The sequence below is a fragment of the Acipenser ruthenus genome, chromosome 24, assembly GCF_902713425.1.
Source record: "Acipenser ruthenus chromosome 24, fAciRut3.2 maternal haplotype, whole genome shotgun sequence".
Lineage (NCBI taxonomy): Eukaryota > Metazoa > Chordata > Actinopteri > Acipenseriformes > Acipenseridae > Acipenser > Acipenser ruthenus.
The window spans coordinates 18,223,788-18,243,393 of record NC_081212.1 but is presented as its reverse complement, the minus strand read 5'-3'; the positions used below and the strand labels follow the sequence as shown (position 1 = coordinate 18,243,393).

General features: G+C 41.0%; 1 protein-coding gene across 1 annotated transcript; it reads right to left on the bottom strand.

Annotated features, from left to right (window-relative positions):
- Positions 1–123: 123 nt before the first annotated feature.
- LOC117429830 (sorting nexin-24-like) lies at positions 124–17,133 on the bottom strand. The gene is made up of 7 exons (XM_034049686.3): positions 16,720–17,133; positions 7,189–7,272; positions 3,532–3,636; positions 2,878–2,972; positions 2,537–2,569; positions 1,848–1,918; positions 124–632 (listed from the first exon to the last, which is right to left on the bottom strand). Exons 1-7 carry the CDS (start codon positions 16,783–16,785, stop codon positions 490–492), a joined length of 597 nt encoding a protein of 198 aa, XP_033905577.3. The 5' UTR covers positions 16,786–17,133; the 3' UTR covers positions 124–489.
- Positions 17,134–19,606: the final 2,473 nt, after the last annotated feature.

Here is a 19,606-nt window from a genome sequence, read left to right as displayed (position 1 = left end):
AAGATATTAGGAATGGATTCCATCAAGCACTGGGTAAAAAGCTGGACTACAAAAATAAAAAAAAAATAACACACAGAAGTTAGAGATGAATTATGTTTCCCACTGAAAGAAGACAAGCAATAATGTATATGAAAAGGACCTTTATTAACCTAGGAGGAGATTCACATTGAAAAATACCACGCATAATAAAACACTCCCCTTGCTTTGCAATACCAGAATCCCAAACAGTTGAAGGAAAAAAAATAAAATAAATGCTACCTACAATTGTTGAAATTCCCAATAATTCTGGTATCAGGCACCTAGTTGGCTCAGTTGTGGGTAACAAAACAATTTTAGTTTTTTCAATAGTGGCCTTTGGGGGAAAATAATTGATTTCTTGAGAAATGTTCCAGTGGCAATGATGCAGTAAGAAAACAGAAGCTTCAGCAGTAATGAGGCCTCCCTCCCCTCCCCACCCCACAGTGAGAGCTCTGCCTCTGACCACCAGGGTTAGCTCAGGGAGGCTTCCGGAGAGGCTGCAGGCTCTGTCTTTGTTGGAGGCCAGCTTTTTGTGCACGGAGTAAAACTGACTCTGATGTCCCGGGGATACAAGCCCTGGAGAACACCATCCACAATGATGTTGGGAAGGAAATCTGCGGAGAAGAAAAGATTCTAAATGTATTGCACAGTGTGTGTGTGCATGTAATATAGGAACATAAGAAAATGTAGAAACAAGAGGAGGCCATCAGTGCTCGTCCGGTTCCTAGTAGCTGATTGATAACAAGGGACACCATAATTTGGTAACCTATTCCATCCCCTCAGCACTCTGTGTATAGAATGGTCTCCTACACTGTCTCCACTTGAACTGTGTCCTCCAGTCCTGGTTTCTGCGCTGTGCTCTACTTTCACCCAGTACAGAATTGTATTTGTGCTCAGGTCAATTTCAAATCATTGAATAGATTGCAGTGTAAATGTATGTGTGCTTTACCTTTCTGTGTATAATTTAAGAAAATATATTAAAAACAAAAATGTGTTGAGTATTTAATAGTGCCCTCTGGATCCAGAAGTAGGAGGTAGCCAGGTCCTGCTGTAGCATTCATCAGACAGATCTCTCGAGATCGCAGGACGCATTTCTGCAGGTCTGGACTCGACAGACCCATTAATAAACTCAGGCACGTTCTTCAATACCGCCGAGCGAAGCCCCAGGGGAAAGGGGAGGCACTGCTTGAACACAGTCTGTCTTTGTGCACTGAATCCAGGTCCTATCAGGATAGGTCACCAGGAAAGCTTCAGGCTTTTCCTGTCTAAAAGCTTTAGTGAAGTGTACCAAAGTAGTAAAGCATAGTAAAAAAATAAAACTCAATAGTGAAACTTTGCATAGTCATCTGCAAGTTTTTTTTTTTTTAATACTAGTCAATAGCATAATAATATTAATTATAATACAACTATTATTTGTCTTTATATCAAACTATATAATCAAGGTCGGACCAAAATACAAATCTGCATTATGTAACAAACATTTGTGTAAATGGGTTGTCCCTTGCATGACTCATTCATTTGTTGTTCATATAGAATCATATAAAAAAGCTGCACCTTCCTGTCATTAATGGCTCAGTCACAATGCGAAAACCAGCAGATTTGACCAACTCAGACAAGTTCTGTGTTCTGTTGGCATGCGTGTCCATATCCAGGACTGCATTTAATAAACAAGCAGCTTTAAAAGACTAACGACTTTTTTTTTTATTGGCACATGTTTCCACTTGAGTAAGCATCCACTGCACAGTTTACAAAGTTATGTGAAGCATACTTGGAGTCACTTCCTAAACAGAAGCACCTCCACCCCACTGACTAACCAGAACAGTGTGTACCTGAGCTCTCCTCCAGCATGTAGGGATCTTTACAGAATCCAACAACACCACGCTGGTGCAGAAGTCTGCAGCTGGAAATAAAAAGAATACACTCAGATTAGGACAGTGATGAGGGTCAGAAAAGGCATTATCTGAACTGTCTGGTACTGTGAGCAGTTCAGTCTCCATGCCTCAAGCCTGCCCTGGACTGGAGGGAGCACCCTTTCTCTTAGGGTGAGGGAGGGAGTAGTTCAGTCTCCATGCATCAAGCCTCCCCTGGACTGGAGGGAGCACCCTTTCTCTTAGGGTGAGGGAGGGAGTAGTTCAGTCTCCATGCATCAAGCCTCCCCTGGACTGGAGGAAGCACCCTTTCTCTTAGGGGGTGAGGGAGCAGTTCAGTCTCCATGCCTCAAGCCTGCCCTGGACTGGAGGGAGAACCCGTTCTCTTAGGGGGTGAGGGAGCAGTTCAGTCTCCGTGCATCAAGCCTTCCTTGGACTTGAGGGAGCACCCTTTCTCTTAGGGGGTGAGGAAGCAGTTCAGTCCCCTTGCCTCAAGCCTCCCCTGGACTGGAGGGAGCACCCTTTCTCTTAAGTAGTGAGGGAGGGTGCAGTTCAGCACCCCTGTTTTAAAAAATGAATTTCGATTGATTCTCACACTCTGTCTTTGGGAACCTTTAGCAAACCGTAAAATACAAAGACGTTCCGGTTACCTGTAGTCCTCAGAATGAGAGTTGTTGAGGGATCTGAAAATAGAAATGAAGACGACTGTTACACAGTACGGCTATCCTGAACAGTACAGTGCGTCCCAACATAACTAATACTAAGACAGCTGTCCTCAGTAACAGTTGAACAACATTTTATTTATTTTACTTTATTTCGAAAACAGCAAAGCTGGCTCAATGTGCAGCGGTCTGGTCACACAGATAGAAACCTGAATTCTAGACAAGCATTCCAGACACAGCAAGCTGCAAGACAGGTCGATTAGCAGTGCTTGGGTTTATTGAGACACTGCTGGTACTTTACTATTGAGAAAGGGACTCCAAATACTCACTCGAGACTGCAGCTCGTATTCACAGAATGGAAATGCTTCACATGTAGGAACTCCAGTATCTCCTTAGGAACCTCTTTATTGAATCGTAGAACATACTGAAAGATCAGAAGCCAAAATAAAATCAACCCCAGCCAAATGAGTGTCCAAAATCTTCAAAGCTTTGCTATTACAACACAGCATTATTCTGTGAACACACACAACCCCTGCCATGGCTTTCATTAGAAAATCAGAGCTATCAGAACATTAAAAAAAGAGATCCCAATGAACTAGAGCCACTGTATCCACATACAGAGCTCCATATACTCCCCATCCCCAATGTGCTCAATAATTTGTGGCAAAAGGATCTGTAGCAGTTGCATCTTACAGCACTTGAGTAAAAAGGTTCTTTAGATACTATATGTAAAACCGACAAACTGATGTACAGAAGACAGGATATGAAGTCTCATGATTACTAACTGGAAGATAAGGGGTGAAAACTGTCTGCTCAGTGTATTTTTACCAAGGACCCGACTGCTGAAGTTGCTAATACCTGATCATTTTTTGGAAGATATATAAGCGAAGGTATGTTCCCCTGCCTGGTCAGCAGTATGAAATCTCTCACTGCCTTTACCTCCCCTGGCAACCCAGCCCTCCTGTTATTAAAGGCGCAGGTACCTGTACATAGTCCTCAAGTTCCTGCCTCCTCTGATGGGACGGCTTCTGCCTCAAGTTCGGGTTCCTTTTTGAAGGGAAGTCCGGGGTCTGGAGGATTTTTTTCAGCTGTGGAGGGAATGGAAGAGGGAATTGAAAGCAGTGTCTGATCCGCTCCAGAGCTTCTGTCTCCAGCTTTCTCTTGGCGTCTCCCATGGTCCCTTCCCTGCTCACAGTGTAAAGGCTGCGGATGTGCAGCTGCGGCAGTCTGAACTTCAACCACAATTGCACAACGAAGATCAAACTTTCAGCAGGAAGTTGCTAGTTACCTTCCTTGCACTGCAGTTCTTCAAAAATACATTTGAAACAGTTTTTTTGTTGTTTTATATGCTTGCAAGAACAGAGCACACAGTTTTGTGTAAACTAGCCTCATTATTAATTTGTTATGCAAAACAGTAATCCTGGTGCGTTATCTGGTTGTAATATATAAAACTGCATCTCCTGTTGCAGGTCACTTTTGGACACAATGGGACAGCAGATCTGACAGTCTGATTGAGAGGTGACAGTAGAAGCTCAGTTGGCAGGTGCAAAGTATGATTTGCTCATTTTTCTGAGTCCAGTCATTTTGACAGGGAGAAGCGGTTTTCTAAATCTGCATTTCTCAAACGTTTTCAAGCTGGGACCCTCTTTGAATTGACTGGGGTCTGCTGTGACCGCCTTGTTAAAAAAATACTAATATGTCTAGATTTTTACAGTATAAAACAGGAAATATATTTTAATTCACTTTGATACCACAATTCTACAAAAGAATGGCTGTGATTGATTGAGCAGGTATAGTGTGCAATATGTACAGACAGACTGACATGCTTTCTCTTAAATGCTCAATAACTTAGACATTTGTACCCAAGTTTTATCACAATTTGACATACTGACCTACACTGGGTATCTCCAGGAGATGATGACCGATATGTTTAACTGGAGAAAGTGTAGATGTGTAATATGCTCCTTCTCCTCTACTCTCTCCTCTGCTAAATGTGCTTATTTCCAATCTGTAATCCAAGCCTCCACTAACAACCCACGTAAACTATTCTCTACCTTCTCCTCCCTCCTAAACCCTCCCCCCTCCTCCTCTATCTCCCCGATGACTTTGCCTCCTTCTTCTCTTCTAAAATCTCAGATATCCGCAAACTCTTTAACACATCTCCCTCCCCCGCACCCCCTCCTGCTCCAACCCCTACACCCACTACATCCTCTACTTATTCTCCCTCCTTCTCCACCTTCTTGCCCCTCTCAGACTCTGACCTCTCCTCCCTGCTCCAGGGTCACAAACCCACCACGTGTGCCTTGGACCCCCTCCCCACTCACCTCTTTCAAGCTGCTGCTCCTGCTCTACTCCCCTTCATCTCCTCCCTCCTCAACACCTCTCTACTTTCTGGTATCTTTCCCTCTGCCTTCAAAAAAGCCTCTATCACTCCCCTCCTCAAAAACCTACCCTCGACTCCACCTCCCTCCAGAGCTACTGTCCTGTCTCCCTCCTACCCTTCCTCTCCAAAACCCTCGAGCGGACCGTACACCGCCAGCTCTCTGCTTTCCTGTCCAACCACTCTCTGCTTGACCCTCTCCAATCTGGCTTCCGCTCTGCTCTCTCCACTGAAACCGCCCTCCTGTCTGTCACCAACTCACTTAAGTGTGCCCGAGCTGCCTCTCTCTCCTCTGTCCTAATTCTCCTCGACCTCTCTGCTGCCTTTGACACTGTTGATCACTCTATTCTACTATCATCTCTTGCTGACCTGGGGATCTCTGGCACTGCTCTGGCCTGGTTCTCCTCCTACCTCTCCAACCGCACTTACCAGGTAACCTGGCGTGGAGCAACCTCCACACCTCACCCTCTCTTAACTGGAGTCCCCCAAGGGTCAGTCTTGGGTCCTCTCCTGTTCTCTCTCTACACCCGCTCCCTGGGCCCCCTCATCGCATCCTATGGTTTCTCATACCATTTCTATGCTGATGATGCTCAGATTTTCCTCTCCTTCCCCACCTCTGACTCCACCATCTCCTCCCGTATCTCTACCTGTCTGTCTGCTATTTCCTCCTGGATGCACTCGCATCACCTCAAACTCAACCTCTCTAAATCTGACCTCCTTTTCCTTCCCTCCTCCTCCCCCTCCTCTGATCTCTCTATCTCTGTTCCTCTGGAATCTACCACACTCTCTCCCTCTTCCTCAGCTAAGAACCTTGGAGTCACCCTGGACCCCTGCCTCTCTTATTCCCAGCACATCTCCACTCTAGCACGCACTTGCCGATTCTTCCTGAGCAACATCCGAAGAATCCGACCCTTCCTCACCAACTATGCTACCCAGCTCCTGGTCCAGGCCCTGGTACTCTCCCGCCTAGACTACTGCAACTACTACTCCTGGCTGGCCTCCCTGCGTCCGCCACCCGTCCGCTCCAGCTCATCCAGAACTCTGCTGCCCGCCTGGTGTCCTCTCTGCCTCGCTTTGCCCACGCTACTCCACTACTCCGCTCGCTCCACTGGCTCCCGATCACCGCTCGCATCCAGTTCAAGACTCTTGTACTAGCCTACAGATGCCTTGACCAGACTGCACCCAGCTACCTCCAGACCCTCATCTCTCCCTACACCCCCACTCGACCTCTCCGCTCCGCCTGCACTAGAAGACTAGCTCTACCTCCACTACGCTCCCCTGCCTCCCGAGCCCGCTCCTTCTCCACCCTTGCTCCGCAGTGGTGGAATGACCTTCCTACAGATGTCAGGACTGCCCAGTCCCTGACCACATTCCGGCGCCTCCTTAAGACTCACCTCTTCAAACAGCACCTGTAGAACTCCTCTGTTTGTATCCTGGGACACTATCACCCTTCATTTAAATGTGCTTCATTTTGCTCTTACCTGCCCCCTATTTTACTGCATTTAATCCTGTACTTCAGAATACTGTAATCTGCCAAGTGTTTAACCTGTAGTACTTTGTATTTAATCACATCCTGATGTAACTATCACTATTTAATCATATCCTGATGTAACTATCACTATTATCTGCTGTATTATTGAATTGTGGTTTGTCACACTTGTACTCTGCTTGAACAAAAGTTATTGTATTTCTTGCTCTTATTGTATTACTTGTATTGTAACACTTGAAATGTATTTGCTTACGATTGTAAGTCGCCCTGGATAAGGGCGTCTGCTAAGAAATAAATAATAAAAAATAATAATGCTGCAAGACCAGACCTTGTGGGCACAACCTACCACTTTAAACCAGGGTTATCAAAATAAATAACACAATACTGACACCTGCTGGACAGTACCAGTATTGCAGAAGTTTTTGGTTCTCATAAGCAGATCATTCAGGGACTTAACTAGAGATCATTTATTAAGTTTATACATTTCAACTGGCAAAGGAAAGAACAGTTTGGGCCCCATCTCTTCCAACTACAGGGGGCGGTCAGCGAGCTACAAGAATCATATAGTAGTGTGGGATAAGAGAATGACTCAAACATACAACATGTTTTTTTTGTGCAACTTCTTCTTCTTCTTCTTATTATTATTTACATTTAAAAAAAATAAGCGTGACCAATTATTTTAGACACTGCCCTGTGGAATCCCCAGCAAAGATCCGTGACTTCACGCAGACTTGAAGCTTTACATATTAACATAATTTTATCAAGTCATACCTTTTTATGAAGAGCGTGGAATTCGCTGTAACGTTTCGATACAAAGTGCTTTCTTCCATTGAACAGGACTTCCACACGGAATACCTACAAAAAAGAAGAGAGAAATCAATAGTACCTCCGGTGGAAATGGTCCTTTATCTCCCCCTAGTGTTTGATTTTAAATACTACAAGAAAAAATAGCACAAATAAGAACATAAGAACATAAGAAGAACATAAGAAAGTTTACAAACGGGAGGAGGCCATTCAGCCCATCTTGCTCGTTTGGTTGTTAGTAGCTTATTGATCCCAGAATCTCATCAAGCAGCTTCTTGAAGGATCCCAGGGTGTCAGCTTCAACAACATTACTGGGTTGGTTCCAGACCCTCACAATTCTCTGTGTAAAAAAGTGCCTCCTATTTTCTGTTCTGAATGCCCCTTTATCTAACCTCCATTTGTGACCCCTGGTCCTTGTTTCTTTTTTCAGGTCAAAGAAGTCCCCTGGGTTGACATTGTCTATACCTTTTAGGATTTTGAATGTTTGAAATAGATCGCCGCGTAGTCTTCTTTGCTCAAGACTGAACAGCTTCAATTCTCATATATTTATATTATATACCTTTTTCTACAGTGTGTTTATACACAACAATGCAAAACTAATAAAATGTCAAACTAATAAGACATTTTCAGGCTTTTTGTAGATGGCAAAAATAAATAAATAAATAAATAAATAAATAAATAAATAAATAAATATTGGCTTAATTTTTGATAACGTTATAAAGTTGCCCAGTTTATTCAGGTATTTGTCAAAAGCTCTGCTGACATTTCGATGTGATGAAGCATTCTGAGAATTGCTCAAATCAAGTTATAACACAGATGGAAACACAGTGCACACAGGATAAGTTAGATTTTATCAGAAACCCTGCTCGCAATTAACAAACATTTTACACAGGTTTTGGAAAATAAACCTTTTTATAATAATGTAATAGAATAGTGTACTAGATCACCACTTGCACAATTTTGAAGTAAAAAAAAAACAAAAACTCTTGTTGTTTTCATTAAAAACTGCTTTTTGGGAATGAAAACAAATTGGATGGTTAACCACCTGCTAAAGTAAAAAGGCTAACAGTGAACACCACGGGATTCGATTTTAGTTTCACGAATGTCACACCTTGAGCTTTAGAATTCCAGAACTGGAATATTAACAGAATTCAGCACCTCAGTGGACTCCCTCTGGTGTTCTCAGACTCACTCCTAGGGATTCACATCACAAAACCACAGCACAGTTTAGAACAACTGATAGTGAAATTAAGAAAGAAAAAAGAAAGGAGAGAGAAAGAAAGAAAAAGATAGGAGAGAGAAATAAAGGAGAGAGAGAAAGAAAGAAAGAAAGAAAGAAAGAGAAAGGAATAAGAAAAAGATTGGGGAGAGAGAAAGAAATAGAGAAAGCAAGAAAGAACGAAAGGAGAAAAAGAAAAAAGAAAAAGATAGGACAGATAGATAAAGAAAGGAGAGAACGAAAGAATGAATGGCGAGAGACAGAAAGAAAGATCTGCATTTTGTACAGAAGCCATTTAGTTCTTCTAGTATGTAAAGTGGTCATACTCGAGGTGGTATCTTTATAATGCGATTATATTAGAAGGAAGGAACCATGTTGGAGACAATTTGAATGTGTTTGAATCTGTGACCAGCTCCCATTGTCCTGGGACCCCTCCATCCCTTTGGAGCTGTATTCCAATTACAGAGTACCAAACACAAAGAGCCCATTGACTCACACAGGAACTGTTCAAAGAGTCCTCACAAAGCTGGCTAGGGCTCTGAACTGGGCCCCTGTCAGACCTGGTCCTGCTGCAGCTGTGGCGAACAAACACAGTCATTGACATCTCTGCTGCCTGACACAGTCACCAACAAGGGGGCTAAACCCTTTCAAACCAGCACTGCAAACCTTCAGAGCTTCCCTTGCCATCTTCACTTAGTCAACAGAAATATGATTTGCTCTACATGCACAAACTGGACAGCCAACAAGATCTGACTATTGCTATACAGAAGGTTTTGGGAAAAATGTAGTTACCAGCTATCTTGCAATCATCTTTTAGTCTAAAATGGTAGAACAAGCAGCTTTAATGAAAAAGTCTCTTTCAGAAAACAATACAATACTCAAATAAAGAAATCTGTCTCTTGGTAAAGATATGGTGTTGCAGGACAGAATGTCAGCACACAGCACACAGCTAGTTATACCTGCCAGCTAATGTAAATACATGGCTCCAGGCAGGGAGTGATCGCTACCTGACACACCTCTGAGACTGCATCCTGGAGACATCTGCTGTGTGTTTAAGCAATATCTTCAGGTTCTGGGATAGTGTACAACCAGCATCGAAGTCATAACAATCATGTGACACCTTTATAATATCAAATGGGACGGCAGACCAGTATAATTGAAAGTGGATTTTAAATTGTACCAAAGATACGTAAGAAACAAATGTACAGTTTCTCAATAAATTACAAAATATATTCAAATCTAAATGCAATTTATGAAAAGCTGTCCTCCAAATATTTCACAAAACTGTGTAATAAAAAGCAACAGACTGCGATAACTTTTACTTATATAAAATGTAAAGCTGTTGATAAATATTAATAAAACTGAGGAAAAATAAAAAACAAATCTAACATCCAAAAACTGCAATATATTGTATAAAAGGGACCTCATTCCATGTGCTTGTGAGGATTCGGTCAAGGTGGAAGTTTTCATTCCTGTGTGAGGATTTCAGTACCTTGTAATTACTAGTAATCATTGCCTGGTTGGAGTGTGTTATCTGGCAAATAGGACACAGATGTCGATGCCAGGCTGGTAAATCTGGAGCCTCTGAATGTGTTAGAGTTAAGTTCACTTTGTCACTTCGATGCAGAATTTAAAGTAACCTTTTGTTTTGTGATGATAAAAATATCCAGGCCTCTTCTTGGAAGTCGGGTCACCTTGTTTATTTCGAGTGAAGCTCCCAGGATAGATAACTGCAGTCACAGGGTTTCACCCTACAGTGTCCTTCAGCATTTCACACAGGGATAGCAACATCAAAGGGACAGAAACAACAGTCATGACCAGCGATGTAACCAGACCTGCCATTCTACCCAGGTCAAACTTAGCTTTCAAGCTATATAGCTGCAGTTTTTATATGACTGCTTTGTATGTACTATTCAACCTCCAAATCTATGTTACATGGCAAACCAGCAGAGATTAAGGAGTCTTTTGTACTTTACCAGAATTTTTACATGAGCATCAGCATTGATGATGAAAAAAGCAACCAAGGCCATGTCACACAGACGGGACGCTCATCTGTGTCATTTTTAGCTCTTGCTGTAGCGTGACATAGTTTACTGGGTTATTTAATCTTCCATTTCGTGAGCTAAAGTGACAGGTCTTATAAGGGTGAAACGCTGCTGCTAATTTTTAAACTCAAAATGAAGAAAGGGAGTTTTTGTGAACCAAACAAAGTATCAACAGGGGCATTATGTGACATTTCATTTATAGTCAAATTAAGTAAAATATCCATTCGGAGATTGAAACGGTTACTCTTCACTGGACAACACAGATAATGGAAGTTTAATGAGAAAAGCATACAATACAGCTGTGTGCCAAATATTAAGACAATAACTCAAAGTGTACTGATGCAAAGTTAGATTGTTCCTGAACCATACCCACCATTAAATTTGCCAAATATGAAGTCAGTATCTCTAAGTCTGTCAACCACAATCCCTTGATCTCAATCCAGCTGAGCATGTATGGAATGAACTTGAACAACGCATTCATCATCACGATCCACTGCCTACTTCTCTGCACCAAATGCCTGAAATATTGGCTCAATGATTAGCATCCTTCAAGACACCTTCCACCCCCTTGTGGAATCTATGCCACGTCAAGGCTGTTATCAGGGCAAACGATGGATGGCCGTAGCCAATATCAAGTACAGGCTGTACTAAAGTGTCAAATTAAACTAGACTACTGTATTTTCAAAAGTCACCTGCATGATTCTCAGGAAAATCATTTTGAAATTAACAAGTCAAAAGAGAGCTAGGCAGACTGTTTATATTTCAAAATCTGGTTTACATATTTAAAGCGTGTGTTACATAATATGAAAATATGAGCTTTGCACTCGCTTCGAAATTGGGTGCATTTTTAAAACTTACTGCTATCTATCTATCTATCTGTCTATGGGACTTGTACAGTGTTATATTGACAAGTATGTTTCTAGGGAGCAATAAGCTTGTGTGCCTTCTGCTGCTTTGTATTAAAGTAGAAAGCACTTTAGTTTGAACTACGGAAACTGTATGCAAACAGCACAAGGGAATTACACATATATGCTATACACCCACCATGTTTGGGATTTCTGAAGCACAGTCTGATCCCCAGAATGACTGCTGTTACTGTCTTGCCCATTTTGACCAAAAAACTTAGCAAGTGTGAAATGCATATCCTATATAGTAGAGAGCTAATGTCAGAAATGCTACTTGCATTACACATCAATGAGTCATGTAAGGGACACAAAAGTGTGCGCTACATATGTCATGTGTCTCAGTGTTTGTTGTATAGTAACTGTATTTACATATATGACATCCTACTACTTTATTTAAGCAATAACTTTAGGTCTGGTTAAGTGTTACGTGTACAAGGAAAATAAAAATCAACTCCCCAGTAGATAAACCCCCCAAAGAATTGCCTAGGGCTGTTTATACTGGAGAGGGAGGGAGTCTGGTATTCTGAGTTACACGCACAGTCAGCCCTAAACTTCTAGCAATTATAAGACAAGTGCTTTCAACATGACTTAAAAAAAAAGAATTTTTTGACACAGGATGCACATTAGCAGTTAACAGTACCAGTACATCTGTGAAACCATTAGATTTATGAAAAGTTTTTTTTTTTTTTTTTTTCAAACAACCAGAGATGAATATCAAATCAAAGTACCGGTACTGCTTCTGCATAAGGAACGAGTCTATTTGTAATATTATTTTGCTAGCATATAGACAGCTGTTTTTAAATGACAGGTCTGTGTCAGTTTAATAGGAATTATAGACAGGCCCTTTGAAAGGCTGTTCAGTGGCTGAGCTGTGCTGAGGTTTAAGAAGTGAAGTCTTTAGGACAGGTTTATCATGTGTAACGGGCAGTGTTGTGACACACTGCTGTTACGGATCCTGTCCAGTTCTCTGTCGATGAGATGAGATGGGGTTAGGTTAAATGCTCTAAAACCACGACTAAAGGAGCCTGGCTCTTTTTCACTGTGGTTGGGTCGTCGGTTCGAGCCCAGCCTCCGCCCTGTTACACATACACTAGGTTGGCAGATTGTAGGTTATCACCGCTTCAAATTCCTATTGAAGTAGATGAGTCAGTCATTTCAAGTGTGATGGCACAGCATTGTGGGACACTGCAGCTTTACAAAGAATGTAAGAGTTTATTCAGTTCCACCAACACAAGAATCACAAAGCAGCAGAGCAGTCAGGGGCAAGCAATTGGCACCCCTGGTTCAAGCTGGTTTTCAGCTGGGCAAGCTTGACAGATTTATCTACAGTAAAGATAATTAAGAATTCCTGACAATGGATTCCGAGACTCAGCGTTTAAAAGTGTTCTGCCAAAATAAATTACCATCGGGTATTTCTAACATTTACCTTTTGTGGATATAAAGTTTTGGGCGTGGATCTTTTTCACTGCATTGCACTGTACATTTGTTTTGTGGCTCTGCCCAACTAAATATTTTCATTTACACATAACATATTGAACTCTTTCAACACTTCTGACCTGTATTACAAGCCTTTTGTGTGCAGCGTTCACAAAACGCTTGCACACAAAAGTAAACGGCACATTGGGCAAAGCGAGCACTAAATCAAAGTGTATCGCGCTGGTGTAAAGCCAGCACACATAGCAATTGTTATATTCATTTAGTTTCAGTTTTTACTGTCTCGCTCTCTCACTCCACCTCTGAACACCCAACCATGTTCAGCCAAAGCTGGGGGTATTTATATTACGGCACAGGGATAAACAGGCTATTAGTTACCTAGTTTATCCCTCTGCCACATTCAGCACGGGGTTTCTCACATACGTGCTCAACAGCCAGTTTGTTAATAATCACTTGCTGTTGACCACGCATTCTCACGATTTTATCTGGATTTTAACCCCATCCAGGCTGTCAAACCATAACAATAAAACGGCGTGTTTTTACACACAAACAATACATTTTAAATAATAATTAAATAATAATTATCTTTCCTAGAGCAGTCTGCAGTGTGGAGTGGAGTTCTATTTCCTAGAGCAGTCTGCAGTGTGGAGTGGAGTTCTATTTCCTAGAGCAGTCTGCAGTGTGGAGTGGAGTTCTCTTTCCTAGAGCAGTCTGCAGTGTGGAGTGGAGTTCTATTTCCTAGAGCAGTCTGCAGTGTGGAGTGGAGTTCTCTTTCCTAGAGCAGTCTGCAGTGTGGAGTGGAGTTCTCTTTCCTAGAGCAGTCTGCAGTGTGGAGTGGAGTTCTCTTTCCTAGAGCAGTCTGCAGTGTGGAGTGGAGTTCTCTTTCCTAGAGCAGTCTGCAGTGTGGAGTGGAGTTCTCTTTCCTAGAGCAGTCTGCAGTGTGGAGTGGAGTTCTCTTTCCTAGAGCAGTCTGCAGTGTGGAATGGAGTTCTCTTTCCTAGAGCAGTCTGGAGTGGAGTTCTCTTTCCTAGAGCAGTTTCCAGTGTGGAGTGGAGTTCTCTTTCCTAGAGCAGTGTGCAGTGTTGAGGGGAGTTCTCTTTCCTAGAGCAGTCTGCAGTGTTGAGGGGAGTTCTCTTTCCTAGAGCAGTCTGCAGTGTTGAGGGGAGTTCTCTTTCCTAGAGCAGTCTGCAGTGTTGAGGGGAGTTCTCTTTCTTAGGCTTGTATACAGCTCGGCAGTGTTGAAGGAGTTCAATATGTTATGTGTAAATGAAACTATTTAGTTGGGCAGAGCCACAAAAAAAAAAAAAGTGCAGTGCAATGCAATGAAAAAGATCCACGCCAAAACCAACCTTATATCCACAAAAAAAGGTAAACATTAAATACCCTATGGCAATTTATTTTGGCAGAACACACAAGACAAAGTAACTCAATTACGTAGGTGTGTGTCTGTGTCGTTTGATTACTGTGGTGCTTAAGGAGCCCTTTCTATTTCCTGTTTTCAAATGTTCCTTCCCTGCTTGTGGAAATAACAAAGCTGATCCGTCATAAGGAGTTGTGGGGGGTTCACTGTACATACTCGCATTTTCTTGGTGATGAATTTATAAAGAGAGTTATGCCGCTCCTTCACACATGAAACACAGAGACGTTAGGCCAGACTTAAGAAGACTTTTCTCTCTTTTTCTCCAGTTTAAAGCTCCAAAAAGAAACATGTACAAAAACAGTTATCTATTTTTAAAATCTTGTTGGGTAAAATTAAAAGGTGAAATAAAAACACATTCTTTTTTTTTCTTCTGTAGGTCATTAAAAAACTTTATTTTCACTTTGACACAGGTGAAGCTAATTTATCCAAGTGAACCTCCTGTGTTTGTGGTAAAAAGGGGCCTACCTGAGACCACAGTTACTAGACTAATTCAGACTAACACAGGAACTAGGACCAGAAGACGCAGTTGGAAATAAAGTGGAGACTTTGGACAGTGGGTTGGAGACGGTTCTTTGCTGTAGAATAATGAACGACTATTAGATGCTGTGAAGAGGAGAGTTTTATCCTTCCCCTGTTTGAACGTCGGACAGCTTCTGTTCATTAAAAAACATAGTTGAATCTACCCATATTCTTTAGATGCCAAAACCATGCAAACAATACAAACAGATTCATCAACTACACACCTACTGAAAAACAATGCCTAAATCAATATAGAATGCATTTTTGTTGCAAAAAGAAGGTGCTGGATTCATTCTGTACGGGTTGCAGGTGGGAAATGATAAATCTCAAAACGCACAACGTTGAGATTCTATGAGCAAGTTGTACAAAGGACCATCTCAGTTACAAGGCAGTCTCTGTTCCTGCAAAAGCTTTGAAATACTTCCGCTGATGCCTCACTGAAATACAGAGCCTTCCTGGAACGCTGTTCAGCACAGCTACTGTAGTGGGCTTTCCACGAAGAGAAATTCCACAATGCACCTGCCTAATCAATTTGAAGTGGCTTTCTGATTTTAAGTTTTAACCTTAAAAACAAATCTGCAGCTTACATTATACCTTCTCACTGGTATATTGCAGCAACAGCGTGGGCTGGAACTTCAGCTAAACAATAAGGTCCTGAATGTAGCTTTTACAAGAACTGTTTCAGAATGCCTCCAAATTGAAAGGAGAAATGGTGCTGGTGGGGGGTTACTGTATTAGTGTAACTCTTTATTTGCATATACCTATACAATAAAACATGTGTTTTGCATATCTAGCTATTTTCATTTGGGAAGGGTAATGTGATCCCTAAACTACACAACAGACAGGAGCAACATATGAGATCTATGAGAGCCTGTAGGAAGCCTTTTCTTTAACTAGAGGAGTCCAGTCTGGTTCTTTTCACTTTGTTTAGTGCGAGCAGCTGAGCATGGTTTCTGACAAGAGAGAAAGAAGGATTTGAAGTACACAGTACAACTTCAAAATTTCATTTTCCATGAAATCCGTTTTGCTTACTTTAATTCACAGACAACTGAAAACATATTTAAAAAGAATTGTGTGATCTCCGAATCATTATTAGAACCCAATAAACTTATAACCACAACGCAATGTACTGCTGCAACCAATAGCAGGAGGACTCGTCGTTTCACTGGTTTCACAACATCTAAAACAAGACTTGGCATACGTAAACAAACTGGACAATCAACACCTGCTTTCTGCTAAAGTACATGAAACTATTAAAGAATGCAATACCGAGCTTCATAAGAAATCAATTTGAACCCAAAATTAAATATACGTGTAAGTGAATTACTTTCTAATGGAACGCGTAAATCGCAAAGGACAACTTATCCCATTGCAGTAATTAGCAGTATATGCTCGCATCGGTCGTATTGTATCGGGTATCAGGAATAATATAAAATATGATATCAATCCAATTAAATAAACAAAACACTTGCTTCAGGGCGTTTTCTGTCGTGTTGCGTTCTGTCAATTGCGGTGTGTTGGTTGCTTAGACGTTTGCACGGAAAAAAAACTTTTGAGTGGTGTTATATAAAAACGAAACGGTAAAGTAGAAAAGATTTTTTAATTTTAAGATTTTAATTTGGAACCGCTACAACAAAGTTAGTTTGTGTTGTTTACAACAACAAAAAAAGTATTATTCATAAAATTTTAAGAAAAAAAATCGCATTTTAAACTAAATTAGTTAAAATAAATACTTAATTAAACATATACTAAATCCAATTTAAAAACAAACAAACAAACAATTAGATTATTTTTAGTCTTACCGGGATTTGGATAATTTGAGTTTAAATTACTGAATGGAATATGCATGTATCCTATTATACAAAACTAAAGATATAAGATACGTTGGCCACCCGGCAGAATGACCAGTTTTGTTCAGTAATGTAATCAGTGTTATTCATGGTATATTGCACTTACTGTACGTGTTTTGCCAGAGCCTTCAACAGCGCTGTTCTCCAGCGACGGGATGTAAACTTCAATCATTGCGGGGTTTAACAGACAGCTGATCCAATCGATCTGTCAATAACGAGAAAGCCAGCGGAGAGTCTGGTGGGGGCGCAGATTCGGTGATGATCAATCAAGCCTGTGTTTAACAATTCACTCGGTTCTTCTCCCGGTATTTTATTTCACACCTCCAAAATATATGTATTGCCCCCGCTCGCCCGTGTGCCAGGACCTCTCCACCACGGTCCTTGTCTCTTCTGAACAGCTCGGTAATGCTGGAGACCAGATTGACAGATTGTACGCGAAGCGCAGCTGACCGATTCACTACAAACAACACAAGCTCGTGTTGCTCTCTGCTGAAAGGGGTGGATCGAATTCAACACCCACTCCAAACTCCACCTCTTAACAAAACTAAATTACAGGATACGCACGCATAGAACGAGCGATTCAAGCTACAAATACCCGTAAAGCTTGTATAAAGTCAATAGGTCTATTGTAAAACTATACTGTTGATGTATTTATTTCATAGCACTACCAAAGAGAAATTAAAGGGGTATTTCGGCAAACCCCTGATCGTGTTTCTTTAGACTGTTTAGACCCTGTATTTTCACACTGATTTGCCATTTATCCTGCTACAACACTGTAGATACACCCCCCCTGAAGCAGGTATTAGGATCCCACTTGACACCTCTCCTGTGTGAAGCGAATGGAGTTTCATGTTTCAGATGGGGTTTGAATACCTTTATCCCACGAAAAAAGGTCAAACACAGTGAAACATCAGACTTAGGTGAATTAGGATACACTGGACAAAAGACCCTCTAGAAAATGTGCCCATTATAACTGAAACAGACTTGCAAGTAGCAACATAGCAGAAAAAAAGAACAAACCACAATACATTTGTATAGCATGTCACACTCAGCTTATTTAAATACAGATTTAAACAGTATACACAGAACACAAATGCAGCAATTTGAAAGTTACATTAAAACCCACTAAGAAAGCCCTTTTTTATAAAAGTGCGTTTTTATTCTTGACTTGAAAACTGTAACGGTCCCAGCTTCCCTGACAAACGAAGGCAGAGCATTCCATAATTTAGGAGCTCTACAAGAAAAAGCCCTCCCTCCCTTGTTGCTTTTGTTGACCCTAGGAATAACCAGCAGCCCCGCATTCTGTGATCTCAGAGTGTGGTTTGGAAGATACAGGGTCAGTAACTCCTGCAAATAACTAGATTGCAATCCATTCAGGGCCTTGTAAGTTAACAGCAAAATCTTAAAAGCAATTCTATACTGCACAGGGAGCCAATGTAAGAGGCCAATAGGGGTAATATGTTTACTTTTCCTGGTTTTAATCAGAATTCTAGCGCTGGTATTCTGAACATGCTGCAAGCGGGATACCACATGTTTTGGGACACCAGAAAAAGTGCATTACAATAATCAATTCTAGATGAAACAAAGGCATGCATTAGTCTCTTGGCATCAGATACGGAAATAATTGGTCTAAGTTTGGCTATATTTCTCAAATGGTAAAAAGCTACTTTAGTAACTTCCCTAATATGAGTCTCAAAAGATAGAGATAAACCACACAGGTACAGCAGCACCTTTCAGACCGATTAGGAATGTTTTATCTATTTATTTTACAGCCGCATTACAAAGTAGGCAACTTGCTTTAAAACATGTCTAATATTTTCTTAAGAAAAACAGTTGAGCACCTTCTTTCATTGAAATTAAATGTCATTTTTACAGCTTTGGAAAATCTTTCCATCAGGTTTGTATTTTCCTAAAAGCACAATGTGTGCTTGTTTCAGAGTTATGACCTCAGCACCAAATAGAAAGAAAACTCCACTACAGAGCAGCTATTACAAGAACTTTCCATTTCAGGGTTTTCATTTTCATTCCAACCTAATCTCACCAATCTAGCAGATTCTTCATGTGTCTAACCAAGCCCCTTTTCATACTTCTTACTGGCTTTATTAACAGGATTACTGGTCCCACTTTTATTGTGCTGGCAACCTGGTGTTTCTTCAGTGGAGTCTATGTTAAATCTGAACATGTCAATATTTAAAACACCTCGTACCTCTTTACTGCAGATCACATGATCTGATTGCCGCTCAGCCATATGAGTTAGACTTTGAAATATCTGCATATCCTATATAGGAGCATGCTATAGACCGCCAAATTCAGACGCTGAGCAAAATAATCTGTTGTACAATGACATTCGAAATGTGTGTAGAAAAGGAGAAGCCATACTAATGGGGATTTCAACTTCCCCTGTATAAAATGGGAAAACCCAATGGGGGGCACGACGGACGAAATTGAAATGGTGGAAATGACAAATGACTGCTTCCTAACGCAATTTGTCAAGGCACCGACTAGAGGGGAGGCATGCCTTGATTTAGTCTTTTCAAATAATGAAGACAGAATAACTAAAACAGAGGTCAGAGAGCCATTGGCAAACTCAGACCACAACATGGTCTCATTTGAAATATTTTTTAAAACCCCAAAAGTAATGACTAAAGCTAAGGTTTACAATTTTAGAAAAGCAAACTACGAAGGTATGAAACAGAGACTAGTAGAAGTAGATTGGAGTAAAATAGAGAAAACATCCACAGAAAAAGGGTGGCTGTTTTTTAAAAATGTAGTACTAGAGGCACAAAACAATTACATCCCAAAAGTAGACAAATCTAAATCTAAAACAAAATGGCCAAAATGGTTTAATAGATCAATTAAAAAAAATATTCAGCGAAAAAAGGCACTTTACAGAGCGTTTAAAAGGGACCAAAAACAAAGCACACAGAAAGAGTACTTGGAACTGCAAACACAAGTCAAAAAGGAAGTTAGAAAGGCCAAGAGAGAGATAGAAA

Coding starts and splice junctions, on each gene's coding strand:
- LOC117429830 (XM_034049686.3), bottom strand. CDS start 16,785: ATGATTGAAGTTTACATCCCGTCGCTGGAGAACAGCGCTGTTGAAGGC. Junction 3,637..7,188: donor TCCACGCTCTTCATAAAAAG/GTATGACTTGAT, acceptor TTCCCTCCACAG/CTGAAAAAAATCCTCCAGAC. Junction 2,570..2,877: donor AATACGAGCTGCAGTCTCGA/GTGAGTATTTGG, acceptor TTCTATTTTCAG/ATCCCTCAACAACTCTCATT.